Here is a 27,817-nt window from a genome sequence, read left to right on the forward strand (position 1 = left end):
TCCCCCCCCGCGCCGCTCCCTCACACCCCAAATATGTATTTTTCCATTTTCTTCCATATCGATTTTCAATTTGGTACAGAGAAACAAGACAATCCGGGCCCAGGAGCTGCTCGGCCGAAAAGCAATCGCTGCAGCTACGGGCGATGCTGGAGGGCCGCTGCCTCCAGCCGGGCCGCGGTGGGGGGAGATGCCGGACCGCAATGTTCCCACCCTCGCTTGCTCCCTGGTGCCGGTCGGCCAAGCCGCGGGGATGAGCAGGGATAGCGGGAGCGCAGCGAGCTGGATCCGGCCTCGCGGGAGCCCTCCGAGCGGTGCCGGCTGCGCCGGTGAGGATCCGGCCCATTGCACCAGGAGTAGTTTTCAATTAAAACAAAAATATCCTATAATAACCCTCGGAGGGGTTTTTATTTCCTTTCCTTTTTTTTTTTTTTAATAAATCTATTATGAGGAGCTTAGAAATGTATGTAAAACCAGCCAGGGACAATTTGAGGATTAGGGATCGGAACCGTCCTAGTGTGACAAGCAAAGAAAAGGCAATCCCGCCGGGGCCGGGGGGGACCGCGGCCGGGGGGGCGGTGGGAGGCGAGGGATGCGGGACGGGACGGCTGCTCCCGCGGCCGCTCCGGTGCCGGGGCCGCCGAAACGGAGCCGCGCGGCCTCCGAACCCGCCAGCCACCTGCCAACGCGGCAGCACCGTTTAGCATAAAAGTCATTTCAGCCGGGCCCCCCCGTCTGCTGCTCCTCATTGACAGGCAGCGGGCAACTTTGCCGGCTGCCGAACGAGCCCCGCCGGCTCGGTGCAGATAGCCGCGCCGGGTGAGGAGCGCTTAACCCCCTCCGTCAAGGATAATTGGCTTGTTTACCATTTCCCTGACCCTAAAAAAACAAGAAAACTGTGCACGAAACCAATAGATTTTAACCACAGGCCTGCGGAGAGAGAGGAGGTACGACTGGAACCCGGCGCGGGCTTTGCGGGGCGGGCGGGGGACGAGCTTCGGTGCCGGCAGGGCGATGCCGGGGCGATGCCGGGGTGATGCCGGGACCGGGGCCCATTGCGGCAGCAGCCGGGTGGCTGTTTTGGGCCATTCCTGGGTTTCTTGCAGGCTGCCCTCCGGGTAGCGGGTCTGCAAGCCCGAGCCCGATTTGCAGCACTGCTTTGGCTGAAAAGCAGCCTCGAGCCAGGCTCCGGCACAGGGTCGTGCCGCGGCGGCCGCCGGCCGGGATGGGGAGCATTGGCCCAGGACGCCTCCGGCGGGATGCAGGTAAAACCGCAGCCTTCACGGGGCGCCGGCAGTCGAATCACCTCGACGCCTGCTTTCCCCTGATCCCTGCCGAAGAGAAGCTGTGCGAACCGTGCCGCCCCGGGAGCTGCCGTCGGGCCGGTCGCAGCCACGCGGGAGACGATGCCGGCACCGCGCCGGCGATGGCAGCACCCGGCCCTTCCTCCTGCTTTAACGCACCACCTCTATTTATTCTGCTCCTGTAACTGTAAAATTGATTTTCTTGCAACAAGACGCTTGTCTTTCACTACCGAACGCACCCAAATGCTCCAACACGAGACACTGGCAGTTTTTAATTAGTTTCCTTTGTACCTCTCGCCTCGCGGGGCCGGCACACGCGGAGCCGGAACGGGGAGGCCGGGAAGCAACAGGACCCGGGCACGACAGAAGCACTTTTTATTCATGATATGATCATTAATAGCAGGCGGTTTCCCTAACGAGGCAGGCGCACCGCGCGGGCGAGAGCGCGCGGGGGCCGGGGGGAGCGGCACCGGGCAGCAACCGCCGGGGCTTTTAGCACCGGGGCCGGAGAAGCGCCGTAAGCTGCCGGTGCAGCCTTTAAACACCATCTCGGACCGGCTCGTTCCCTCCGGATTCCCCTCCCTGCCCCATGGACAGAGTCGCACCCCGGTCCCCGAGGCCGGCCCTGCTCCAGCGGCGCCCGGCACGGCGCAAGGCGCAAGGCGCAACGCCGAGCGGCGTCTCCCGGCCGCGGGCACGGGGAGGTGCTGGAGCCCCTCGGCCGCGAGCTGCGGGTGCACACAGCTGCGGGCGGTTGCAGAGGACTAAAGAGAGCAGCTGCACCCCGCAGCCTGCCCTGCTCGGCACAGCAGCGATGGCTGGTTCGCAAGGTGCCTGCTGGGGTTGCGGGAGTCCTGCTGCTCTGCTCTGTGCCGCGCTGTGCCGTGCCGTGCCGTACCGCGCTGTGCTGTGCTTTGCTTTGCTTTGCTTTGCTTCGCAGCTCGGGTCCGGCGCGGCTGCGGGGGCTCCCCGCGGCTGCCCCGTCCTGCTGACGCGCAACGAGAACCTCTGCTGAAGCTCCCGCGCAGGCACCAGGCGGGTCCGGGAAGCCTCTAACGTGCCGGATGCCTGGATAACACGTGAGTGCCCCGCGTGCCCCCCGGGCTGAGGCCCCCCCCGTGCGCACTGCCTGCTGCAGCCCCGGAGGCTTTGCCGCAGCTCCTGGCTGGGACATGAACTGGGGAGCTGCTGGGAGCTGCTGGGAGCTGCTGGGAGCTGCTGGGAGCAGACCCCGCCGCGGCCCCCGCCTGCACGTGGCTTGGTGCATCGTTGTCCTGCGGCTCCTTCCGCAGGGCGCTGCCGGGGGGTCGGCAGGTCTCCGCTGGGGCAGCACCGGCTCCTCGACGGCCCCGGCGGCTCCACCGGCACCGGCAGCGTTTGCCGGAGGGGCTGGAAGGGGCGGCGGGGTCGGAGATGCACAAGGCAGAGACGCGCCGGTGTTTGGGGGCCGGGAGAGCAGGCGGTGCCATGCGCACGCAGGCACGGACGCGCTCGCCAAAGAAGTTACCGGGGGGGAGGACAAAAGCCAGGCGAGTCCTGCAGCCTTCGGCCTCGTCAGTTCTCCGTCTGCTGCCACTCAGCCGCCGAATTCTCCCTCGAGTTGTCATAGCGAGGCGGGGGGGATTACGCGGCGGCTCTGTCCAGAGCCGATTCATGTGGAACGCGTGCTTGACGGGCGGAACCGCCGCGGCGCGCGGGAGCCGCCGAGACCCCCGGCTTTCCCACCTTCCGCACACAATCCCGTATTGTTCGGCCGCGGCCTCGGCGCTCCCTGCGCCCGGGCTGTGACTGACACAGCTTTGAGGCTCCGAGGCGCATTCTGAATTTCTAAAAGGGCTCAGGAAGTCCCCGGGTGCCTCCTGCCATTGTCTCGTGCCTCCCTTCGCCTTTTCCCCCTTCCACCCCGCGCACCCCTCCCTCCCCCCGCCCCGCTCTTTCCTTCCTCCCCCTAATTCCAGCCCCTAAAATCCCCAACACAATATATTTTTCCCCTCCCCGTGTTTACGCTCCGACTCTCCCCGGAGCCGCTCAGCCAGTTCGCAAACACCATCTCAAAAAATGAAAACTGAATAACGCTCTAAAAGTTCCCAAATCCTCGATGCGCCGCGGAGGGGAAGAGCTTTACTTGTTTGCTTTTAATCACTTGACACGGACCCGGGACGCGCTGAAAAACAATAATAGAAATAAATCTTCCGCCTAATCTAGCGCCTGCGTAGCGTCGGTCCCGCCGGGGCCGGCTCTCCGTCGGAGCCCGCCGTGGTCTGCCGGAGGGTTTGGTGAAGGAATATCCCTCCCTGTTGATCGTTTCCACCGGGACCGGCGAAACGGCGCAGAGCCCTGGTCAGGGCGGTGCCCTCCCCGAGCCGGTTTTGGGGGCTGCTGTGTTGATTTGGGTCTTTTGGGCCTTTTGCCCCGCGGGCGGGAGGGGAGGTGCTGGGAGGGGCCCAGGCGTCCGGGGCCAGCCGTGGGCACTGGATGGCACTGGGACCGTCCCCGGCGCGGGGGCCTGGCACGGCCACGCTGCCGCCGGCTCGGCACTGTATAACCGTTTCCCATTTCCAGTCCTAATCTCATAAGGACGGAGGGAGAGTGACCAGCGTAAATACGCGGTGCCCCCGGGAGCAGCCAGCGCTCTTTAATCTCGGATGTGAAAACAATTCCCGGCGCTGCTCCCCGGCAATCAGCGCGCCATCAGCGCGGGGCGCTCCCCGCCAGCGCGGGGCTTATAAATATGAATTAGCGCAGAGAAAATCTACTCTCTTACCTGAAGCTAAATGTTATCTGGGTCCCTTTCCAGCAGCGGCTGACATTTCCAGAGTGCTTTTGCTCGCCTCTGCGGGGAGACAACTCATTTCTTGTTAAAAAAAAAAAAAAAAGAGAGAGAGGGAGAGGGAAAGGCGAGGGGGAGAAGCCGGAGGCCGAGGAGGAGGCCGACGCCGGCGGCCCGGCTGTCCCTGGGGAGATGCCGAGGGGAGGCTCTGCCCGGCGCGGGGAGGGACGGGGCGGCTGCGGAGGGGCCCCGGGACGCAGGAGCCCCTGCGAGTGCCGCCGTGCAGCACCGAGCGCGGCCGAGCGGGCGAGAGGGGCCGCGGCCGGGGAAACTGGGGCACGGTGCGGGGAGACGCCCCGGTGCCGCAGGACGGCGGTGAAGGGGGGCAGAGCACCCGGCTCGTCCCGGCCTGGCCGCGGCGAAGGCCCCGGTCGCTGCCTCGTGCAGAGAGGCCCCGTTTCCCCATTTTTAACAGTGAAACCGAAAGCGACCCCCGGCCTTACAGCTTTGCAGAGAGGCTTAACCGGCTGCCCCGGCCGCCCGCGCCCCTCCCCGGGGCAGCCCCCGCAGCGCCGCGACCGTCCCCAGGGCTTTACCGGGGGCGTCATCCGGGCGGGGGGTCTGCGCTACTGCACAGCCCCCATGTGCAGCCCCGGCTCTGTCCCCCTGCCAGGCTGGGCCGGGACCCCCAATCCCCCCCACTTCCCAGCCCCTTTCCCACCCCATCCCAGCCCTAATCGCACTCACTTCCCAGCCCCATTCCCGCCCCATCCCCCCCCATCCCCAATCCCACCCCAATCTGATCCCTGTCCTCCTCCCGTGCCCCCATTCCCATCCCTAATCCCACTCCATCCCCATCCCATCCCCAATCCCATCCCCTGGCCCCACTTCTCTCCTACCCCCATCTCCCCCTTGATCTCACCCCCATCCCACCCCAATCCCAGCCCCCCATATTGCCCCACTCCCGCCCCAATCTCCCTCCCCGCCCAACCCCCCAACCCCCCTTAATCCCACCCTAATCCCCCCAATCCCAATCCCGCCCCCCCCCCCCGCCCCGCGCTGGTGCGGCGCATCCGGCGGGCGACGGCGTCACCGTGCGGCCGCGCCGGGAGCCGCCGGGCGCCCGCGACCGGCACCGGCACCGGGACCCGCCGCCGCCGCGAACCGCCCGGCCCGGCCCGGCCCGCACGGGGCACCGCCGGGACCGCGGCGCCGCTACTGGGCCCCGGCTCCGGCCCCCCTCCCGGTGCCGGTGCCGGTCTCGGTGCCGGTGCCTGCCCCGCGGTGGCGGGTGCAGTGGCGGCGAGGTGCCGTGTGGTGGCACGGCCGAGCCAGCCGGGAAAGCGGCGCCAGGCAGCGATGCTGCCGGGGAGGGTCCCAGCGCTCGGCATCCCCACATCCCTGCATCCCCTGCATCCCGCATCCCTGCATCCTGGGTCCCTGCATCCCCCGGTCCCTGCATCCCCCACATCCCGGTCCCTGCATCCCTGATCCCTGCATCCCCTGCACCCCTGCATCCCCCTGGTCCCTACATCCCTGGTCCCTGCATCCCCTGATCCCTGCATCCCCCTGGTCCCTGCATCCCTGGTCCCTGCATCCCTGGTCCCTGCATCCCCCGGTCCCTGCATCCCTGGTCCCTGCATCCCCCGCATCCCTGCATCCCCCACATCCCCAGTCCCTGCATCCCCGGTCCCTGCATCCTGCTCCCCCTGCGCCCCTGCCTCCACCTGCATCTCCCAAATCCAGCCCAAGCGTCGCTCACGCTGCGAGGCCGGTGCGAGTGCCTGCGGTGGGGAGCAGCGAGGACGGCGGGGGCAGCGCGGGGGGGGCCCTGCAGCGTGAGCCCGGGTCTGCTCTGGGCCACTGGCCCCGGGCTGCAGCGGCAGCTCGTCCGCAGCCGCTCGCGCCACCCTCCCCGCCGTGCCGGCCCACGCCCGCGTGTTTGACACCGGCGTCAGGAGCCGGGCCGGGCTTCCCGGGCAAATCCCGTCGTGCGACATTTTCCAGTTCGTCTGTAAAGCAAACGCAATTATCTCCCGTGGCGGTCAAGGCTGATTGCGGCGCTTGTTCGGGGCTGGCAGCAGCGGCGCGAGGCCGGGTGGCAGTGCCGGCGGCTGACGCGGTGCCGGTGCAGGGCTCCCGTGCCCGGGGATGCCGTGCTCCGGCAGGGCACCGGCGCTGCCGACTGGGGGGCTCGAACCGAGGCGGTCGGCCCGCTGCCCTGCGCACCGGGCTAGAAGTGACGGGCACCGCCGGGGGTGCCAGCGGCCGCGACTGCCCCCCGCCACGGCACGGGGCTGCTCGGCACATCGCCCTCCACCGCTTGCCGGGCCGGGCACCCTCGCGAGCATCCCTGCGCTCCCGCCGGAGACGTGCCGCGCTGCCGCGGGGAGCGGGGAAGCCGGGATCCCTCGCAAGCTGCCCGAGGGTTTAGGCCGCCTTTAATACTCGGTTTTGACTAAAACGGCTTTACCGGGGAAGGCTGGGCAGGACGCAGGTGCCACGAGCCTCCCCGGTCGCTGCTCCCCGCCGAGAGCGCGTTCACACCCAGCGCAGGGGCACCGGCACGGGCCAGGTGCCGTCGGCCGGGCGCCGGGCATCTTCCAGCCGCTCGGGGTCCGTCCGTGGTGGGCGAGCGGGGGCCGGGCCGTGGGTGCCGCGGGCTCCGGAGCTTTTCCCGGCTGAGCAGCGGCTCGGGGTTTGCTGGGTGTTTTGCTGCTGCTCCCGCCAGGCCCGTTCGGTGAGCGACTCCCGCCGCGGAGCTCAGCCGAGCAAGGCGCCCGCCGCAGCGCGTCCTGCCAGGGCGGGGAAGGGGCGGCCGCGGCCGTGGGGGCCGGCGGCTCTGCTCCCGGCACAGCCGGGCGCCCAGCTCCAGCTCGGCGCGTAACGGCGGCTCGATTTGCAGCGGAGCTAATTACCGAAGGCGTCGGCAGAGACGGGGCCGCAGCGGAGCAATTGCAGGGCTGCAATCGCGGGGGCTGCCGGCGTCGGCTGCAGCCCCCCCGCCTCGTGCCGGCCCCCCCGTTCCCGCCCGCCGCCGGAAAGGCTTAGTCCCCGCCGCTTAGTTCCGCTGCCAAATTGCAAACGCATCTCGGAGACCACCGGAGCTTCTTTAAAAACCCCACAAAAAGCCACCTGGCAGCTCTCTGCCTCGGCGCCGCCGCGCTGCCCTGCAGGGCCGCGATTCCCGCGAGCCCGCGCGGATTGATTTCACGCGCAGGCAATGCCGGGAAATCGGCATTATCGCTGGCTGCTGCTGGAGCTGCTCTTTTTTCACAGTATTTAGCTGAAAGCTCTGAGCACGGCTCCTCCCGATCCTGGCCCGGGGGAAAGAGCCTGGAGCAAGGAACCTTCGCTCCCCCGGCTCCCGGAGGAGAGCCGACGTGGAAGCGCTGCCTGCCGTCGGCCAAGCCCGGGAATTTGTTGCAGGAGGAAAAGGCGCTGGAAGCTGGAAGTGCCCTGGAAGGGGTTAGGGAAATCCCTGTCCCAACACCCCGGCGCCGTCCTTGGGCGCTTCGGCCCCGGGGGCTCTTCCCACCCCCCCAGGACTTTCAGGTGCGAGAGACCCGCCGGGCCGGGCCGGGCGCTCCGACTCTCTGCGCAGACTCGGGAGCCGCGGCAGGGACAAGAGTCGCAGGCTCGGAGCGACGGCGAGAGCCTCCCTGCTGCGTTACCGGAGGTGCAACAGAAAACGCAGCTTCTGCCCTCCCTCTGCGCCCTTCAGTCGCCAGGCAAAGGCGCAGCCAGGGGCGAGACCGGGGCGGAACGGGCTGCACACTTCTAACATGTAAATCGCTAAATTTTTTTGTAGGGTTCTGCTCACTCCCAAGTTCAAGTGCTTCAAAAAAAAAGGGAAGACACTGCATTTCACTATTTACATTGGTGCCTCCTATACATTTGCTATCATTCAGCACCAACCTCAACAGCAGATGATAATAGGATTGTAAACTTTTGAAGTTAATAGGAAAATTATAGTGCTTCCGTGTATTATTATAATGCAATAAGCTGCCACATAGTGTCTCTCACCCTGCAGGGTATCACGGCTTGTCACCCAGCCTGGGAAGGTAATGATTAAAGCCCCATGAAATTCGCAGTGTCACAAAAGTCTTAAGAACCATGAAATTCTCTGTTTTCCATTAAAAAAATGCATTTTGACGTATTTTTAAGAGAGACTTGTTAATTCTAGATTCGCTGCATCGGCACAAAGGGCCCAAGCGGACAAGCTCGCTCTGCATAGTGTCTTAAAAAAAAAAAGTTATGAGAAATGCTGTTTCTTTGCTGCTTCGTGAGCCACGAAACGGAGCCGGAGGGAGTTTCCAGGAGCGGCCGCGTGGCCCGCGCCGGAGCGAGCAGGGCTCTTCCGAGCGGTGGCAAACGTCACGTTAAGACAAAGCGGGAAAGGGGGGCGGCCCGGGGGCGAAGGGACCTGGGGGGCCGGGAGCAGTGCCGCGGGGCAACCCACCGTCCTGCCCGTCGGACCAAGCTGATGGGGACCGAGACGCCCTCGGCCGCGCTGGCGATGGGTGCGGAGCTCTTGGACAGGTACCGGTACTGGCCGGCATCAGGCCAGCTCCCGCGGGATGCAGGACCCCGGCGTCAGGGCCGGCTCGGGTCCCCCCCGGGGGCTCGTGCAGCCCTTGGCTTGGTGCAAGCCGGGCGGGGGGCTGCTAGCAGGGTGCAAACGAGGCGGGGGGCTGCTGGCGGCTTTGCGGGGTGGGAGGCACCGGGAGCATCCCGGGATGCGCCAGGGCCCGTCCGAGCGGAGACGGCCCCGCGAGCCCCAGCACGTCCCCTCCCGCTCGTGCAGCCGGGCCGAAGCGGCTGCGGAGAGCTGCATCCTCCCAACCGCCCTCGGCCGGCGGCGCTCGGAGCCCGTCCCGGGATGCGCCTCCCACTTCGCATCCCGCTGGCGGAGGGGTGGAAGGGAGGCCGGAGCAGCCAGGGCTCCGCTCGGGAAGGTCGCGCTGCGCCGCGCGAAAGGTCGGCTGCGAGCGGGGTTTCTATGGCAACGCAGGGTTTAAAAATGGAAACTCGTAAAGAGAAATTTTCCTTCGTCTGCCCCCGAGGAGGCCGCGCGGGGTCCTGGTGGGGGGAAAAGCAGCGATTTCTGCAAGACGGCCGGGTCTGCAGACGGTTCGTTGCTTTTAACGACTGGCCGGGACTCGAGGGCGGCCCGTGGGGGCACGCCGGCCGCGGGCAGCGGAGGCCTCCCCCCCCTCGCCCCGTCCCTTCCCTCCCTCCTTGCTGCAGGACTTGCACGAGAGCAGGGCGCTGCACCGCGCCCCGAAGCCGCAGAGCCCGCCGCACGCCGTCCTCCCCCCGTCATCCGGATCAACGCTTCATCGGCACGAACGGGAAACCCAACAGGACACCGGCCTGCCGAGCGCTTCCCTCCCTCCGGACACGGTTCGGAAAAGCTCAGTCCCAGGCGCCCCGGCAAACGAGGATGCCTGGAGAACCTGCTGCAGCGCTCGGTGCCGAATCCCACGGAGAAAGGGGGAAAGATGCGACGTGTTTTCTCCGAGCACCACACTGCCGGGGGACTGATCGCACGGGCAGGTATCCAGGCCCCGGGGAAGGGGCAGGCAGCAGACGAGACCTTTTGGCTTGAAGTCGGTGGCAGGTTAGAAGATGGATCGTCTCGGACCCACAGGAGAGTCTCACCATGCATCAAGCTTTGGGGCATCCCTGGGGCACCGGGAAAGCGGCTAAATCCGCTCCCGTGGACGGCACGCAGAGCAGACGGCAGGAGTTCGGCACCCGGCGGAGACCGGAGGTAAGGGGCGAGCGCCCCGGGGTGCCTCGTGCTCGCGGCCTCCCTGGGCGCCCGTCAAGCTGCCCGGGTTACGCCGATGCCGAGAGCTGCCGGCTGCGGCTTTGGCAACGTTACGGGGGCAGGACAGCTCAGGGGATCTGGCCAAGGTCTGTGCAGCCCCGGGGCTACAATTTACACGACAAATTTTCATGAAGAATAATACAACTGTTTCCACAGAGCACTGTACGACTTGGTAACGTGCGAAAGGTGCTGCTGTTTCTCCATTGGGGACAATGAATTTATACGGATTTTTGGTTTTGAAGACTAATGAAATTCATTGACAAACTTCTTGAAAAGAATTTTTTAGGCAATTGTTTACCAAGCCGCAGGAGAACCATTTGCAGGCTTTATACAGAACAAATGTGCAAGAGCCAGGAAAAGCCCTGTTACATGCTCTGGATTACAGAACACCTCTGAGCTGCTCCACTGCGGATGGTCCCGGTCTCGGCTCGTGGAATCCAGTGCGATGCTTGTTAATTTAAGGCAATGACCGTGATTTACACCACTTGCAGTTTTGGCTGTATGCGTAGAATAGTGTGTTCCAGGCAGGAAAACCTCAACCAGGAAAGAAATGAATTTTAAAATTGTAAAAAATGCAGGCAAGCGTTTCTTTTACTTTGCATTTTGCAGGAAGGGTAGTTGTTTTTTCTCTCTTTTTAATATATAGGGCTGAACCTTAGTGTGCTGAACACTCTGCTCTTTATCCTACAAGTGTTTTTAGGTGACATTTGCTCTCCTTCAAGCTCAGTGAAAGCATCCTGTTTACTTTAATGGGGCCAGAGCTTCACCTTTCAGTGTGTTGTTTGATAAACCTGGTCTTAAAAAGACTATTTTATGTGCTTTGACGTTCAAAACTTATTTAAATGTCTTTCAGGACCAGCTCAGGGTGCTCAGCACACCCGTAGCCTGCAAAGCAGGGACCAACGCTGGAAAACGCTAAATAACATTGCACCGCCTTGCAATGACCTTGCAGCGTGAGAGCAGGAAAGAAGGTACCAGCGAGGCAACGGCACCGAATGGCAGAGGCTGCTGTGGCGACGGAAGGCACCCGACGGAAACTGCAAGCAAAAAAAGCAGTCACGTCTCAGCACAGTATTGCTCCCCAGTACCAGTATTAAAGGTAGACAATAAAGGGCTCCCGGGAGCGAGCCTGGCAGAACTGCTTTGCTCTGTACGCCGTTTTCAGAGTGTGTTTTAGGGACGTGTTACTCCAGCCTAGCGCTCGCGCTCTCGACACTGCCGGTATTTACACGGACGCACGGTCGGCTCAAGGCCTCGGCCACCCCGGCGCGTCCAGGCCGTGCCGTCAGTGCCAGAGGGGAAGGGCCGAGTGGGGCAGGGCCGGCACCCGCCTGTCCTCCGCGTTGGTCACCCGCGTCCCGGCCTGCGGGGCCCCGCGGGGCCTGTCGCCGCTGGCCCCATGGTGCATCGAGCCCCAAATAACTGACTGCGCCCCCGTGACGTCACGCGGAGCGCCGCGGTGAGGCCCTGGCGGCGCTGTGATGTCACCGCAACGGCCTGCCGCACGCCGCGCCGTGACGTCACCGCCTCAGGAAGTGACGCCGCGCTGACCCCTCCCCCGGGGAAGCGCAGTGAGGAGGAAGCCCCGCGCGGCAGGGGCGGGGCGCGCCCGCCTCCTCCAATGGGAGGAGGGCGGGGCGCTGCACGGATTGGCTCCCTGGGCCGGAGGCGTGTTCTGGCTCGGGGAGGGCGGGGGAGGCCGGCGGCGTCCGGCGCTGCCGGCGGGGCCGCTGATTGGCTGCGCCGTCGCTGGGGGGCGGGCGGCGCAGGCGAGGGGCGGGGCCGGCGGGCGTGATATGGAGGGAGGCGGCGGAGCGGCGGCGTCTGTCTCGCGCTCGCGCTCGGTAAACAAGGGGCGGGGCCGCCCCTCCCCCCGCAGCCCCCGGCCGTGAGGTGACGGGGGAGGGGGCGGCCCGGCACCGGGGGCGGCGGGAAAGGGGGCGGCCGGGACCCTCTGCCTCGCCGTACCGCGGTGGGGGAGGCCCCTCACAGCGGGGCTGGGGCGGGGGCGGCCCCCGGGGCCTGGAGGAGAGGGGAAGGGGCGCCCGTGCCCCGCCGCCGGGGGTGGGGGAGGCCGAGGCCGTAGGCAGGCCTTGCGAGCCCGCCCCTCCCCCGCGAAGTTTTGCGCCCCAAACGCGGTGGTAACGCTTGTTTTTCGCCGTCCTTTGTCGGCAGGACCGTTTTGCAGGGCGTCAGGGAAACCGGGGTCTGCGGCTGTGTAAGTACGCGAAGGCTTTTGCTTCTTAAAGACCTGAGAGACCGAATTGCTCCTTAAGGGACTTGGGAAAATTGCCTGAGGGATGTACTCAAAGTGTAACATGAAGCTTGCGTGGCATGGCGTAAATTGTAGGTTGTGACAACTGGCCTCAGGGGTCAGAATTTGATAACGCTGAACTTTTTTTTTTTTCCTGTTACCTCAATGGGAAAAGAAACTTGCTTTGCCCTCCTGCAGGGCGCCCGGGACTTCCGCGGCATTGTTTATTCATTTGTCGCCATGCCTTCTAGACTTCCTAGTTCAGTAAGACCGTCTTGGGTTGGATGGGTATCTAAGGCTGCTTTACCAGAACTTATTTCTGGAGAACGTACATGCATGGTAACATCCATGGTACGTGCTGGTAGAGGCCAGCTATCTCAAAAGTAAAACAATGCATATAATCATGTGTGTCCCATTTCAGTCCTGAATTACTTTGAAAAGGAGACTTTTGGCAAGTTTTGGGTAACTGTTCAATCTCTTGTCTTTCTCTTCAGAGTGTGCTGGGACTTTCCTTTCCTACATGAAACACAGTCATGACAGATCAAGAGTATGTTCTTTGCAAGTGGAAGAAGCGTTTATGGCCAGCAAAGGTAATAGCTGTACAAGTGAAGAAAGGTTTTGTGGAGATAACTTGGAAAAAGATGAAACAGAATAAGAACAGAAAAGTTACACTTGTGAGAAGAAGCTAATCGTTTGGTGATTTTGTATGTAAACTGAAACAAAGATGCTGATCTACTTAAAGCTACGCGGTTGGTGTTAACAGCTTAAACGAGTTACCCAAATGATAGGCATTATTTTTTTGGAAGCAACTGCTCTAAGTGAATATGCATGTATTTCTAAACAAGGGTTAACCTGTAGAGTTGCTAATAATGAAACCAGATGTTACGGAGTGTCAATCCATTATATGCTGTTCATATTAAAAACCTTAAGTCAAATCTATCCTGTAGTCTAACATAATTGATCAAGTATTTTAAATGCTCGTCTTTCCTCTTCAATGTAGATTTTGTCCAAGATTGGAGTTCCTGGAAAGCCACCTGTCACTAATGCAAAGGAGGCATCCTTTAAAGTCAAAATACTTGGCTTGGAAGAACAGTTAAGTATCCTTGTCATTGTCTTATGCTTGCATTGTCAGATATATTAAAAAAAAAAAAAAACAACTGTAATCCCTGCATCCAAATATGTGTATGAAGTGAGCTTGCTGACTTACAAAATTAGATGGCTAACCCAAAACCCACTGCCTTTTTGGATCTGAGCACACTGTTGTCTAGTGGGATGTCCATAAACAATATTCTGTTAGCTCAGACTTTACTCATGTTGGATTGTTTAAAAAAAAGATACTGGCATTTGGAGGAGAAATAGTGTAAGTTTTATTGTCAGAAGAAAACAATGCTATGCTTTTAAAGAAATTTTCATGGCATTAAAACATGAATCAGCATTATTGTATTTTCAGGACTAGTGTCAACTGTGCAGATACTGAACCACTGAAGGAAGAATATATACAAAACATCGCCTCTAATTTAGGTGAGGATGCATCAAAATGTTTGCTGTGGGTTTTTTTTGTGTGTAAAACATACACAAAAACAAAGGACCTGGTGGATAATATTTATATACCTCACTCATGTATTTCTTGGGTGTTTGCTTTTCCATTCCATCCATTAAGCTTGGAAAGAGAGTAAACGCTATCAAAGCTACTTGTACTCTTTGTGCATTGGAAGGAATGGTAAAGAAAGTTATGAGTACTTGCATCAAAATAAGAGAAAAATGCGTTGGAAGCTTGCACTTTTTGTCTTTATATATAGTATACCTTAAAAATTGTGGATGCTTTAAATATTAAGTTCCATCTTATGACAAAGAAGTACTATAAATATGATTTGTGATGTCTTATATACAAAGAAAGGTTATTACTTATTCTCCTCCAGCAGATCAGGGGAAGAATTCTAGCGAGGCTGTAGAAGAACTGAAATATCGTCGTTCTCTTAAAATTGCCCTAGATATTTTGAATCAAAATGACTCACCCAGACAAGTACCACCCTCAGAAGACGAACCAAGTACTCAGTTATCCCAGAAGCACAATACAAGATCTCTCTCATCTACCCCCTTAACTACTTGTCAATCATTCCTAACTAAAGAAGAGTTAGAGTTTGAGACTCCCAAGAAGAAAAGAGAACAAAAAAATAACCCCAACCTGAAAACTGATACAAAAAAACAAAAGTTGAAACATTCCCTCACTTTGGAAGAGGGCGCTAAAGCACACGAAGATGGAACAAAACCTTCAGAATGTAGGACTAGGGACTTGTATAATGCATCAAACTCAGCAAAAAATTGCAAAATGATGGAATCAAAATCACTAACAAGGCAGAAAAAAATCAAGCCCAGACTGCTGCCGAAGTCCCAGACAACAAATAAATCCTCACTTAAGCCAAAGGAGGAGAAAAGTAAGCAAGGAAGAAAAAGACCAAAAGGTGCAGGATCACCCATATCGTGTATTAATGATTTCCCAGAAGATCAAGTGCATCCTCTTACTGAAGAAAGTAGTCCTGTGTCTGTTTCCTGCAAGTCTGACACAATAGTGTCTGTCAGAAGGGCAAACACCAAAGGTCGACCTAGAAGGACAATACTGGATTCTTCTTGTGAATGTGCCTCGGATGACTTGGATAGTAGCATCAGTAATGAGAGTGAAAATCTAGCAAAGAAACTAGATGGAAGAAAAAAGCCAGTAAATTTAAAACGCAGAAAACAGGAGACCAATGCAACTCTGTCTCCATGCAGGAAAAAGAAATGCAGAAATTGCCCTGAATCTTCACCTGGGCCTTCGAACCATGGAAATATCTCTGATAGTTTCCTGTCTAAGCTTAAAGAGGAGGAAAACAAAAATACTTCACACATGCTTAGGAATAAAGTAAAGGACTTTCAGCTGCCTGACTTTGAGGAAGATGAAGGTGAGCGTACCTCTTGGGGAAGAGAACTTCATGGCTTTTCCCTAGCACTGTTCTTTATCTTCCTGAAATGTTGCAGGGTTTTTTTTTGTTGTTGTCGATGGGGCTCTTAAGTTGGTAGTTTTATGCTAAAATATCTTCTTTTTTTGAGTTTTGAGGAAACAAAAATGTGATTGCTTTAATTGTAGCTAAAAGACTAAAGCCATATTTAGGCTGTCTGGAGCTGTTTAGTGTTTCGCACTGAAAAAACATACTTATCAGTGTTTTATGTCTGCCACTGGATGACTTACTAATTTCACATGGAATTTTGTCTTTAATGCTAGCTAGTTAGTGCACAGGTCAGTATTAAGATGAGGTGGTGATGTATAAAGGATCAGGCTGTTACAAAGCCCTGAAGCATGCCTATTCTTGTTCCTTTCCTTTTTTTATTGATACATAAGTATTATCTCAGTCATGGCTTAAGCTGGGGAGCTTCTCCTGCTTTGGCTTAATAGCACTACATGATGAATTTATTTGTAGGTGTCTTGCTTCATTTCTAGCTATTTCCATGAATTTGCTACTTTTCATCATAATCTCAGGGACTGTCTACTTTCTGATCTCCTAGGAATGAGAATCTGTAGTAGCACAAATGAATTCAAATTATTAGCCTTTACCTAGGCAAAGGTTCTTGAGGGTTTGTATCATGTAACAGCCTTGTTACAGTAATTCACATTTTTATGGGCTAACTTTCATATTTAGGTATCTCATGTAGTCTGAAGCTGATCCTTTTAATCGTTTATACCTTTGCTTATCATGACTAATATTTGTTGCTGTTGGCAGGATTGGAATCTTCTGGTATGTCTTCAAAGATCAGTTCCTCAGAGAATTTCTCTCTCATATCAGCTCTGGTAGATGAGGAAGAAGAGGAAGATGAAGAGCTTCCTAGTATTCTATCACATCAAGGTAAGGCATGAGTGTACATGCCTGAGACTTAATCACCCAAGATTTGTGTGTACACACACACACGTACACTCCTGATTTGTTGGGAAGCCCTGGTAGTTTCCATTAAAGAAACCTAACACTTTCTAGAAAGTGAATCCAGCTTTGTTCAAACTTGAAATAAATCATTTGGGGGAGGGTGGAGAGGCAGGGTGGGTTTGCTTTACTTGAAATGCATTAGATTGAAATCTGTGGAATACTTCTTGTGTGAAGGGAGACTGACAAGTCAGGGGAGTTAACTGTCTTGTCCCCCCCCCCCCCCCTTTTTTTTTCTTTTTTTCTTTTGAAAAGAAAAACAATTACCACTTTTTTTTGTCATAGAGCCACAGTCCATTGAAGAAGGGATTCTGGTCTGGTGCAAATTGCGAAGATATCCATATTGGCCAGCAGTGGTAAGAACAACTCTCTGCCTTCTCAGAAAATGTAAGAGGTTTGATAAGGAACAGCTTAGTAAGTTCTTGAATGTCTTCTGCCCTTTCTTGACTCATGTGGAGTTGGAAATATTCAACAACTTCCAACAGAGCTTTTCTTAACTTCTAATGTATTTGTTTCCTAAAGCAGAAACTGAAGCGAAACCAAAGATGGGAGAAGTAAACTTGCACACGACAAGAGCACATTAAAAATGTAGTTGATTCACATACTGAAGTGGAGGATTGTTCCTTATAGGAGCAATCTTTGTTTTGATAAATCCTTTATCATTAGAGCTGTTATATCCGGTCCATATGGACTAATGAGGACGCTCTGTTGGGGTGTTGCATTGCTTGCAATACATGCCAGTTCAAACTTAATTTTTCATCTTTGTATAACTCATGTACAGGGTGCATTATATAGTATTAATGAAAATAACGTTCTTGCTTTATAAAGCTTTTGGGCTTCTAGAAGGCTAATGAGACTTTATCCCTTCAACAGGTAAAAACAGTGAAGCGGAAACACAGAAAGGCAAATGTGCTGTTCATAGAAGGGAATACGAATGACAAGACGAAAGGGTAAATGTGGGTTTTGTTTAGGTTCTGAATCTTGGCTTTCTATTGGGCAGTCTTCTATACTTTCTTCCTAGTACAGAGTGATTGCAATATGAGTTAAAACTAATGTTGGCCTCAAAGCAGGGAACCAATTAAAGCTAGGATTTTCATGTATGGGCTACTTGCTTTATCATGCTGCTAATTGAGATAAACAATGTCATTTAGCCTGAATGCCAGTCTATGTAAGGAATAACAAAAGGGCTGGGGATCTGGATACGTGTGTGTGTGGTGGCGGCCAAACTTTCTGAAAACACGGTATTTCGGGAAATGTGGACCTGCCTTTGATTTTGTTTAAAAACCAGGTGCTTCTCATTCTGTAAAAATCCCTAAGTTTTAGCTTGTCATGAAAACTAAAATTACTAGAAACTCCATCGCTGAATTGCTTGTGAAACCTAATTTTCAGGGAGATGTAGAATTGCAAGAAATAAAGGCAGTTAAGTTGTATGTCTGTGTTTATTCACTAACTGCATTTCTTTGTTCCATCAAGTTTTTCAGTATCTCTTAAGAATCTAAAGCACTTTGATTGTGAAGAAAAGCAGGACTTAATAGTAAGTACTGCCAGTATGATATACACACACAAGTGTGTACAAATGTTGGGGGCAAGGGGAGGTAAATGTTTATTGAGCAAAGTAGTTAAACATACTATAATTTGTTCTCTGCAAAATGAAGAATGAGGTGGGAATGGGATCCTTGTGTCACCTTTTTGTCCTCCTCAAAGCAAGGCTAAAGTTGCATGCGTATTTGGAAGGTAGCCTGCTGCACAGAACTCTTGCTATGTTTTCATTTGTGGGTGGTCTACATAGACCGTAGTCCCCCTCACACTGCATAACATTATGGTTACAGAAGCTGAATTTCAATAAAACACAGAACACTTGCACATAAACTTTGATTCATTATTATTAGACACTTTTAACTAGTGTCCTAGACCTAAACTTTAGTAGGTTACTTTTTTATGCAAATATCTCTTGTGTTTTAGGACCAAGCCAAAGAAGCTTACTGCCAAGAAATCGAGTGGTGCATTCGATTGATTTCTGACTATCGGATTAGAGTAGGTAAGCACATGCGTCAGACATCATCATCCATTCTGATATAGATCAGAAAAAAAGATGGTAGCATTAAGGCTGTCAACTTTTTTTCAAAGACTTAGTTAAACTGATAAATAACCCTGTTTTGGGCTTTTTAGGTTGTCATTCTTTTACGGGATCCTTCTTGGAATATTTTGCTGATGATATCAGTAAGTGAATTCGTGGTGAGGTTATCTTTTGTGTTCTCCTTTCAGTAGATAAACTGAGCTCTAATGTTGACGAATGTGTGTTGAGTAACACATTAGATCCAGTGAGTGGATACTGTTCAAATTACTACATGTCATTATTATAATATAGGATTTTCATTCCACAACAAAAAGTGCATGGAAAAAGTTAGGAAAATATTGATTGTTAAAGATGAGATGCTGGATTAAATCAAGTAATTGGTCACTTCAGGTTGTAGTGAGTTCGTTTCAGAACTCCTCTCACAATTTCAACTCCCTATTGCTTTTTAAGGCAAAATGAATTTTTTTTCTCCTCTATAGTGGAAGGAGAAAAAACCTCTCCCCCTATCAAGAAAGCCCCTTATTTTACATGTATGTAAATATGTATGATTGTGGCTTTTCTTTCAGGCTATCCAGTTAGAAAGGAAGGTATTCAAGGTTTAGTCCAAATGAGCTTTACAAATATAGCGGAGGAAGAGCTTGAAGAATCTCCACCAGAAACTTCACCTAGCAAGCCCTCCAAGAAACTCCTTCCTGACAGAACAAGGGCTGCTAGAGATAAAGCTAATAAAAAGATAGTGGAGTTTATAGTGAAGACCAAGGGGGCAGAAGAGCATCTTTTGGCTATCTTGAAAAGCAGAAAACAATCCCGGTGGCTGAAAGAATTCCTGAATTCAAGTCAGTACGTGACCTGCGTTGAAACTTATTTAGAGGATGAAGAACAATTAGATCTTGTAGTAAACTACCTGAAGCAAGTATATCATGAAATAGACACCAGAAGTTTGCATCGAATAAATGGAGATGGAATAAAGTTTATTTCGGATGTCCTTTTGCCTGAAGTAAGTAAATAACATTAGTGTTTTGTGATTCTCATTTATTGACTTCCTGTGTTCCCCAGGAATTGGGTGACGCTTGAGCAGGACAGGTATATTGAGGCCTACTCACCAATTTGAGGCATGGACTCTTAAGCTCAAGGGTCTGACACTGTGCTTAATCTCTATATACATCTTGAGCAAAGAGTATTAAAATATCGGTGCTGGAGGCTTTTAAACTATGTGCATGTATTGGCAATCAGAGAATAAATATGTTGAAGGAGGTGGGGGAAGCCTCAATATTAATAACTACAGGCTTCCTGCTGGTGCTGCATATGTTGATTTTAATAAAACAGCAAAGTTATAAGTAAAAAAAATTATATATGCACCAGTGTAATTCTAAACATTGTCATTAGCACAGAATGGAGAAGCTTTAGGTAGTATGATGTTTTAAAGAGAGAATGATTGCTTTTTAGTACATTTTGATTGTTATTTCTGAAACTTTTCGTATAGTTCTTTTCTTTGGCGAGTTATCTCTGTGGGGTTTGTGGGTTCTTGGGGTTTTTTTAGTTATACTTTTGCAGACTTACTGTCTTCGTTAGGGCCTAGGTGAACACTGTTTTTTGTAGAAACAGAATTATTATTAAGAATATTTTAATCTGGCTGTAAAAAATGTTCTCCTGAATATGCTAAAGGACAAGTTTGTAGTTTGTGTTGGAGAGCTTTAAATGCACAGTGAGCAGTTTCATCCGGGTTTTCTAAGTGGCTGAAGAATCTTACTCCAAAAATGTACTCATCTGCTGAGATCACTTCAAATAACTGTAGTTGTAATTTAGTCTTTGTTTCACTAGTATCCGTGAACTAAAAGTCCTTTTATAGGCCATCATTTATGCGATTTCTGCTGTGGATGACATAGATTACAAGAAGGCAGAAGAGAAATACATAAAAGGACCATCTGTGAGCAAAAGGTATCTTTTATTTTTAGTGTTTTCTCTGAATTTTTACATACCAGCTTGATGATCATAAAGAAAAGTATGAGTATGAGAGAAAGAGGTGCACTCAGAGGTCAGTATCCTCCCTTCGTCTGCAAGACCATCATTCTCTTTGTCTAAATAATGAAACGATTAAATGTGGGAAGATTCTTGCTGGTTTATACTAACACACTACCCTTTTCTTAACATAGTAGGGTTATTTTTACTGCAGAACTTCAATGTATCTTTTTTTTCAGGGAGAGAGAAATATTTGATGAAGAAATTTTAGGAAGAAAGAAGTGGAAGACTGAACTAGCATCTGAAGACAGCAAATAAATAGTGGTAGGAACTTTACTGAGTCTATAGTGGCACTGAATGTATATAATGGAGAAGTGGTTACCTGTATAAATGTGTAATTTTTACTTTTTTTAAAAAACTGGTATGTAAATAGTCTGCAAAAGATGTAACAAATCATTAAAATGCTGTATTACCTTATGATACAATTGTATCTTCAGTCCTTGCTCTCAATTCTGCATAATGGAGCTGTGTATTACTTTCCTCAATCTTGCCATGCTGAACTTCCTGTGAAAGACAACCTATAAATACGCAGTAACGCTATTACAAGTGTACTGCCAGCCAGTTATGGTCATCCACTCAGTGTGCTTGAAGCGGGATTCACAGGAGAACAGGTTTTGCAAAGCTGCTTGGTGTAACTCTTGTATTAAGTTTTTTGTATTAATTATTGTGGCCAAATATCTCTGACAAACGAAGGTCAACTGTCCTCTGAAAAACATGTACTGATAAACCATGTAGCCGTGTATTGCTTTGTAACTGTACTGCTACTGAATATACTGTCTAAAAATCTTTCCAAAGGGTCGACTATTCTTACTCTACCTGTGTTTAAGAATGGGAAATAAAACTGGTACCTAGTGATGAAACCCAAGTCACGAAGGCTTTGGTGTTCTGTTTTTGGGTTTTTTTGGTAGGACAACTGTGAAATTAAGTGGAGAAGGAATCCAGTGCGTACTTAAACAAAAAGTTTCATATTTCCACTTAAAAGTTAAACCATTTTGAATGCTGCTTTAAAAATGGTGTTTATTGATACCAAGAGTTCCTAAAAATCATTATTCTATCCTCTTTTTTTTTTTTTCTTTTGTCTGACTTAATCATGCATTGTTCCCTCCCCAGGCTCTTGCTAAAAGTGTAATATATTGCAGATAATTACTTCTGGCAAACCTGCAGCACAATTGATAACTCTTTAATAGAAAAGAGACAATAATCGGTATTTGCATATACTACAGTCAAAATCTGATCTATTTACTTGTCCAACAGGAACATGATTTGATTTACAAGTAGTCAAATTGAAGATTTAGTGAGAAATTAAGTGAGAAACTTAAGTATAAAATGGTATATTGATTCTGTGTTATCTTGGGTATAATATTAACTGAATCTCATTTAATCTTAATTACACTGTAGTGTATATTGAGTCTCAATACTCACTTGGAATCCTTAGTCACATAGAACAGTGACATTCATGGGTACCTAAATGATGAGAATATAATAAATCTCATTTCTTTTAGTTTTCACTAATTTTTGTGATTAGGAATAATGCATTTCCTGTTGTAATATAACATTTTTGATCACAAACTTATAGAATTAACTGTGGAGACGTGAATGACACGTAAAGATGGAGATTCCTTGGGCCATGTGCAGCTATTTCAAAGTGTATAAAGTTTCCTGCCTGTAAAAATGAACCCTACTTAGGTGCTCTTCCTGCAGGCGTTAGTAATGGTGACTTAAAGATCAACATATCCTAAGGTTCCCTCTCCTTTAAGACATAATGATCTGTACACTTTTCACAGTAATTACTGTGAATACAGTACTACAAGAAAATCCTTCTAATAGTGTTAAGATCTCTTTTTAAGCTATTGCACAGAAGTGTAACCTCCAAATTCTGCTGCCTTCTTTATCCAAATACTTGCTTTTTCATACCTTTCTCCTAAGAATATCTTCGTTTTTACTTTTGATTCAACAGACCGGTTGATTTTAAATTGTACTATTTCACCAGGGAGTGACTAAGTATACATTGTGTTGAAGCACTTTGAAAGGGCTTTTAAAGATGTAAACATTTTAGCTTTTGCATCAGGATGTTAAAATTACTTACAGTAATATTAGTATTGCAATACCAAATTCAGCATTGCAGTGTACAGTTTTTACTGCTGTGATGCTGTACATAACTGATTTAGGAAATCACTTAAAACTGGCACATGAAAGATACTAAACCTTAGAGTTTGCATTACTTTTCCTGTAAGGTGTTTATTTCAAATGCCAATTTTGATCTGTGGCCTTAATTGCACAAAGCAGGTGTCTTGCACCTGAATTTTGTATGTCAGATGCAACCCTAGAATCATGTTTTTAAACAGTATCACAGTTTCATGTTGTTAAACAAAGAGCAACTTGTTTTACAGATAGTAAAATTGAAGATTTAGTGAGAAATTAAGGAGAAAGCAGACTTACTGTTTCCTGTTGTTGTGCTTTATTTAAAACAGGTATTCAAATGCCTCATCCCTGTCAAGAACAAGCTACTGATTAAGGTGGTTTCATTTTAGTAGATGTAGATTCCTTTAACTGAACTGCATACCTGTAACAGTGTTAATCAGCAACTGCGTATGCTGCCTGCTTGTGTTTGTTTCTAGGCTATTAAAAGAATCTGGAACAAGACTCGAGGAGTGCGTGATGCGTTTATCTAAGCCTGGAGGTGATGCCTTTACCTAAACCCGAAGCTCTTGAGCCTTAGCAGCTGGGAGTTAACAGAAGCGTGACTTTTTGCTGCCTCTGTACCACAGTAGTCTAAAGCAGTGTGTTATGTTGCCCGTTCCCAGGGCTGGGGTGGGGTTTGCTGGCTGCAGCTCCCAGCCCTTTTTAGGGGAAATAGTGCTCTCTGCAAGAGCCTCTAGAAGCGCTTCTAAGCCCTGTCTCAAGCTTTCTTCCATTTCAGCTGAATGGGGCGGGCCACGTGCTTGTGGCCGCGCCACTTTGAAAGCGGGAAGTGTCGCTTTCCGGGGCGAAGACCAACGGGAATGAATAAAGCTTGCAAAGGCTCCCAGCTTCCCCCAGAGCCTTGACTGCTCCTGCGCTTCCCGCTGCGGCCGGGGAAAACGAGCGGGCGGGGGGGAGAAAAAAAAGCATCTGCCGAAACCCGGGATCGAACCAGGGACCTTTAGATCTTCAGTCTAACGCTCTCCCAACTGAGCTATTTCGGCCGCTTGTGTTGGGGTTCCGACCCCTCTCAGCTGAGCGCTACCCCTGGCCCCAGCGCCGGCCCCGGCCCCGGCCCCGCTCCCGAGCGCGGCGGCGGCGGGCGGCGGAGGCCGCGGCGCGGGGCCAGGCGGCGCGGGCAGCGCGGTCTCTGTGGCGCAATCGGTTAGCGCGTTCGGCTGTTAACCGAAAGGTTGGTGGTTCGAGCCCACCCAGGGACGGCCCCGCTCCCCCTTTTCCCGCAGGGCGCAGCGGGCCCCGGGCGCCGCCCGGCCCCTCCCGCCTCCCCCCGCGGCGCCGCCCGGCCCCGTTTTGGCGGCGGAACCCGCGAGGAGCGGAACCCGCGGCGCGGCGCCCGCGTTCCCCGCCGGCGCGCGGAGGCGGCGCACCGCCGCGCCCGGACGGCTGAGCGGGCGCACCGCCGCCCAGAGGTTGCCTGAAGGGCTGGAGGCGACATGGCGGCGCTGCGCTGTGAGTGGCGGCGGGGCGGCTCCGGGGGCGGCCGGGCGGCGGGGAGGGCTCCCCCCGCGCCGGTGCTGAGCTGCCCTGCGCTCTCGTTGCAGGTCTTCGCCTCGCCCGGCGCGGGACGCTGGCCGTGCGGTGAGGCCGCGCTGACGGTTCCCCCGCGCCGGTCTCCGGGTCCCCGGGCCGGGGCAGGAGCGAGCCGCGGCCCTGGGGGGGCGGGTGGTAACGCGGGGTTCGGTCCTCCTGCCCCGGAGGATGCCCCCTTCTCCGTCCCTCTGCGCGCTGGGACCGAGGCGGGCGGCGGCGGGGAGCGCGGGCAGCGGGAGCCTTTGCGGCCGCTGGCACCGAGCGCAGCGGCGTTTGGTTTCTCGCAGGCCCGGTGCGGCGGCGCCCGATCGCGCTCGGCTGCTCCATCAGACGCCGGCGGCTGACCACGCCGACAGGTAAGGCCAGCGCCTCGGGGCCGGTTCTTCAGCTGCGGCCTTTGAGTGCTGCGGGGAAGAAATGATCCGTTTGCTGCAGCTCTTTCTGCCTGTGCGTGAAGATCTTTTCCTCACTTCATTTCTTAAAAACGGGGATTAACGGGCAGGCTGCTGTCGGCCTGTGAGCCCTGGAGGTGAACCCGCCGGGCACCCTCCAACGTGGGCGCGGTGAAAAGGGTCTCTGCCTCAGCAGCAGGTTACACAGATACACCACATCGAGGAAAACCCCCTGTTGTAACACAGTCTGCGGCGGTAGCAGAGGGCGTTAGACTGTTCACAAGCAACATGCCACGGATCCCTTATGGGATCGTAGCTCCTTGAGGCTCATGCGTTGTTCTATGGCCACGCTTAGTAATCGCAGACTGATAACACTGTGAATGTTTGTTTGTTTTCAGCCCTGCTCAGGTCCAGCAAAAAAGCTCAGCTGTTGTCCAGAAAAAGTCCTACGTCCCTACTAGCAGGGGCGAGTATATTGTCACCAAACTCGATGACCTCATCAACTGGGCACGAAGAGTAAGTCACTGAAACTGTCTTGATCACGAAGAAGAAATGGTATCCGGTGTTTGAGGTGCTTGTGGGAAATGGATATGTGCCACCTCCTCCTAAGGATAAAAATAGGTTCAAAATTCTTCAAGCTCTGCAGGGAAATAGCCAGAGTTTCTTGGCCAGAGGTTGACATTTGGGCGTATTATATCAGAGAGAAATGCTTAATTTAATGATGGTGCAAAGCAGCGCGTGCTGCTTGTCCAGAGTTGTCCTTTGGTAACGAGCAAATGTCACTTCTCAGTTTTGCGTAGTTGTTGTCATAAGCAGCCGCTCTGTGCAATGGCGAAGGCTGAACAAGGGACACTGCGCTGCATCCAGCGTGCTCTGGGGAGTCGAGAGGAAAGCAGTGCTTTGGCTGAGCGGAGTTTTGCCTTCTCCTGTCACTGCTGTCCTCGTGCAGTGCTCCTGAGGTGGCTGTCTCTTAGTATGCCCAGATGTAAAGAAGAGAGTCTGTGGCTCTGTGTGTGCTCAGCATCTCCGAGGCTGCAGACGCACAGATCTCTTTACACACCTATCTCCTGTTAGGATCGGCTCCCTGAAGCCGTGGTTTTTACTCTCCCATTTAATGGTAAACACCATTTTCATTGATGGTGCTTTGATTAAACAGGCTTTAAAACTTCTCTCTTTTGTTTTGTTTCCTTTCCTGCATGATCAAAGCTGAAAGCAATTTGTTCTGTGAGTTACCTGCGCAGGGTCTCAGCTCCCGCTTTGAGCGTTCTCACCCGTAACCCGGGTCTCTCCTGCTCCAGAGCTCCCTGTGGCCGATGACATTTGGCTTGGCGTGCTGCGCGGTGGAAATGATGCACATGGCAGCTCCTCGCTATGACATGGACCGCTTCGGGGTAGTGTTTCGAGCCAGTCCCCGGCAAGCCGATGTCATGATCGTGGCTGGCACCCTGACAAACAAGATGGCTCCGGCTCTTCGGAAGGTATGGGTTGGGGCGGATGCTTCAAGCCTGGCCGCGCAGACTGGGCGCAGATGGAAAGCAGTCTGAAATGTCTGTTCTGCAGGTCTATGACCAGATGCCTGAACCTCGCTACGTGGTCTCCATGGGAAGGTAAGTGCCAGGACATCCCTGTCGCCTTGTGCTCCCTGGGAGAACACTGGTGTCTCAACTTGAGTGGGGAGATGGAGGGAGGGGAACCCCTTTCTCATTTGTATTTCTGACCCCTTAAATTGTATAAAGAAGTCTTCTTATAACTAAGGTGTAAAGATTCCCCCTTGATTAGGGTGAGGTAGATACAGGAATAATGTCTGTCACGTCGGTGCTTTTCTTCAAACTGTGAATTCTTCCCAGTGAAAGATTCTGGTGTTTTTTGCAGCTGTCAGAGTCTAGACAATCAAATATTCCCAGAATCTCAGGATTTGCATTCAGGCTAAAGCTTTCAAACTGTTTCTGCTGTGGTGCATAAAATCTGAGCTCCATGGAGCTCCGGCTCTTTGAAGCCGTGGTGTTTGCATAGCGGAACTGACATCTTGGTCGTCTCAGGGTGCCATTGGGGCAGAGGACAGCTGTTTCACCAGGGCCTGGCGGGGACATACCCAATTCTAGAAACACTCTGTGCAGATGCGGCAAAAGAACTGTTTCTGCAGGGGGGGAGGAGGGATCTTCTGAATTTGTGTTTCATAAGAGGCATGAAAATGGTTCAGTTTGGTTTGACTCAGCTTGAAATGTAACTGAGAGTCTAAAATCTGTCTTCCAGCCAGGTATCGTTAAGAGGATGCAGCTCTACATTCAGGGTGAATGGCCACAAAGTAAACTTTGACATTCAATTCATTTGTTACTGCAAAATCTCTAACTGTCAGGTGGCTTCTTTTCTCACAGCATCTTGGATGTTGGGTTAATGTTTCCTTTGGCTCCTGCTAATCTTTAACCTCGGGCTGCTGAGCTGCATTTAAATGCACTGGCACTGAAATGTCTGTCTGTCTGTCTGTCTCTTGCAGCTGTGCCAATGGCGGAGGCTACTACCACTACTCCTACTCTGTGGTGAGGGGATGCGACCGCATTGTACCAGTGGACATCTATGTGCCAGGTATCAGGAATGACTTCTGGGTGCCAGGACGCTAACTCGAGCAGAGCTGAACTTTGCATGTTTGGACTGTGGCTCTGAAAAGCAGGGGGAGAACATGAGCTGCTTGTCTGTGTCCTGTCCTGTGCAGGTGTGGATTTAGGGTGCAGGAGCTCCTAAGCAGAACCTCCTGGTAGAGTGTGAATTAACAGATAGATTTGGTCCTGCTTGGGGTAGTTTTTGAAGATCCTTTTTGTTTCAAACAGACGTTTCAGTAAGTTCTGTCTGAGGTATCCAGTAAGCAAGTGAAGTTCTTTTAGTGATACTGGTAGCCGGTAACTGTTGTATCCAGTGTAGGGCTACAGTTTAGTCAACCAGAGAGACCTTTTCCCGTCTCCTGCAGGATACCATCTTGCTTAAAAACAAAGCATTTCTATGTTTTATAAAGACCTTTTCAAAAAACATTGTCACTTCAATATCTTTAAAATTGTAGCCCTCTTGCTTATGAACTCTGTAGCTGTGACATACAGGAAGCCAGAGAGAGATCACAGCCCACTTTGGGTTAAAATCCATAACTTGTCAGTTCTACTTCTGGTGACTGTGGTTCAGCACAGCTGGCAGCCTTACAGGTTTCCTTTTTTTCTTTTTTTCTCTTAGGTTGCCCACCTACTGCTGAAGCTTTGCTGTATGGAATCCTGCAGCTTCAGAAGAAGATTAAGCGGGAGAAAAAGATTCAGATCTGGTACAGAAAATAGCGACTTATTTATGACCTGCTCACTGACTGTCCTCTTGGGGCACCTGCTTGCAGTCTTACGCACAATAAATCTGTATTCTTCACAAGCCTTCCAATAAAACTCTATCTGACTAAGATACTCTTCTGTCTTTAATATATTGCTATTACTTAAAGAAGTGTTTTAACTTGTTTAA

General features: G+C 52.5%; 2 protein-coding genes and 2 non-coding genes across 7 annotated transcripts; 3 read left to right on the forward strand and 1 right to left on the reverse strand.

The window, feature by feature from the left end:
- The first annotated feature begins 11,645 nt into the window (after positions 1-11,645).
- On the forward strand, positions 11,646-22,850 carry PWWP3A (PWWP domain containing 3A, DNA repair factor). Of its 4 annotated transcripts, none has more exons than XM_026116636.2 (15): positions 11,647-11,751; positions 12,083-12,125; positions 12,656-12,751; positions 13,162-13,253; positions 13,612-13,682; positions 14,081-15,100; positions 15,917-16,039; positions 16,397-16,467; positions 16,985-17,061; positions 17,585-17,645; positions 18,074-18,149; positions 18,281-18,331; positions 18,755-19,185; positions 20,038-20,126; positions 20,387-22,850. In XM_026116636.2, exons 3-15 carry the CDS (start codon positions 12,695-12,697, stop codon positions 20,463-20,465), a joined length of 2,298 nt encoding a protein of 765 aa, XP_025972421.2. In that variant the 5' UTR covers positions 11,647-11,751; positions 12,083-12,125; positions 12,656-12,694; the 3' UTR covers positions 20,466-22,850. The 4 variants fall into 4 exon arrangements, with proteins under 4 accessions (XP_064353479.1, XP_025972421.2, XP_025972423.2 ...); XM_026116638.2 differs by having other exon boundaries at positions 14,084-15,100; XM_026116637.2 differs by having other exon boundaries at positions 11,653-11,800.
- Positions 22,851-23,319: 469 nt separating this feature from the next.
- On the reverse strand, positions 23,320-23,392 carry TRNAF-GAA (transfer RNA phenylalanine (anticodon GAA)). The gene has a single exon. It is a non-coding gene; the product is annotated as a tRNA-Phe (tRNA).
- A 142-nt stretch (positions 23,393-23,534) lies between these two features.
- Positions 23,535-23,608, forward strand: TRNAN-GUU (transfer RNA asparagine (anticodon GUU)). The gene has a single exon. It is a non-coding gene; the product is annotated as a tRNA-Asn (tRNA).
- Positions 23,609-23,763: 155 nt separating this feature from the next.
- NDUFS7 (NADH:ubiquinone oxidoreductase core subunit S7) lies at positions 23,764-27,758 on the forward strand. The gene is made up of 8 exons (XM_064497433.1): positions 23,764-23,858; positions 23,951-23,987; positions 24,227-24,295; positions 24,730-24,847; positions 25,630-25,809; positions 25,892-25,938; positions 26,826-26,914; positions 27,548-27,758. Exons 1-8 carry the CDS (start codon positions 23,843-23,845, stop codon positions 27,643-27,645), a joined length of 654 nt encoding a protein of 217 aa, XP_064353503.1. The 5' UTR covers positions 23,764-23,842; the 3' UTR covers positions 27,646-27,758.
- The last annotated feature ends 59 nt before the right edge of the window (positions 27,759-27,817 follow it).

The sequence above is a fragment of the Dromaius novaehollandiae genome, chromosome 25 (genome assembly GCF_036370855.1).
Source record: "Dromaius novaehollandiae isolate bDroNov1 chromosome 25, bDroNov1.hap1, whole genome shotgun sequence".
NCBI lineage: Eukaryota > Metazoa > Chordata > Aves > Casuariiformes > Dromaiidae > Dromaius > Dromaius novaehollandiae.

What these genes read in the sequence shown, in the direction of transcription:
- PWWP3A (XM_026116636.2), top strand. Translation starts at nt 12,695, where the DNA reads ATGACAGATCAAGAGTATGTTCTTTGCAAGTGGAAGAAGCGTTTATGG. An exon ending in ACGAATGACAAGACGAAAGG is followed by an intron (nt 17,062 to 17,584) that starts GTAAATGTGGGT and finishes TGTTCCATCAAG; the next exon opens with TTTTTCAGTATCTCTTAAGA. An exon ending in CGGATGTCCTTTTGCCTGAA is followed by an intron (nt 19,186 to 20,037) that starts GTAAGTAAATAA and finishes GTCCTTTTATAG; the next exon opens with GCCATCATTTATGCGATTTC.
- NDUFS7 (XM_064497433.1), top strand. An exon ending in TACGTGGTCTCCATGGGAAG is followed by an intron (nt 25,939 to 26,825) that starts GTAAGTGCCAGG and finishes TGTCTCTTGCAG; the next exon opens with CTGTGCCAATGGCGGAGGCT. An exon ending in AGTGGACATCTATGTGCCAG is followed by an intron (nt 26,915 to 27,547) that starts GTATCAGGAATG and finishes TTTTTCTCTTAG; the next exon opens with GTTGCCCACCTACTGCTGAA.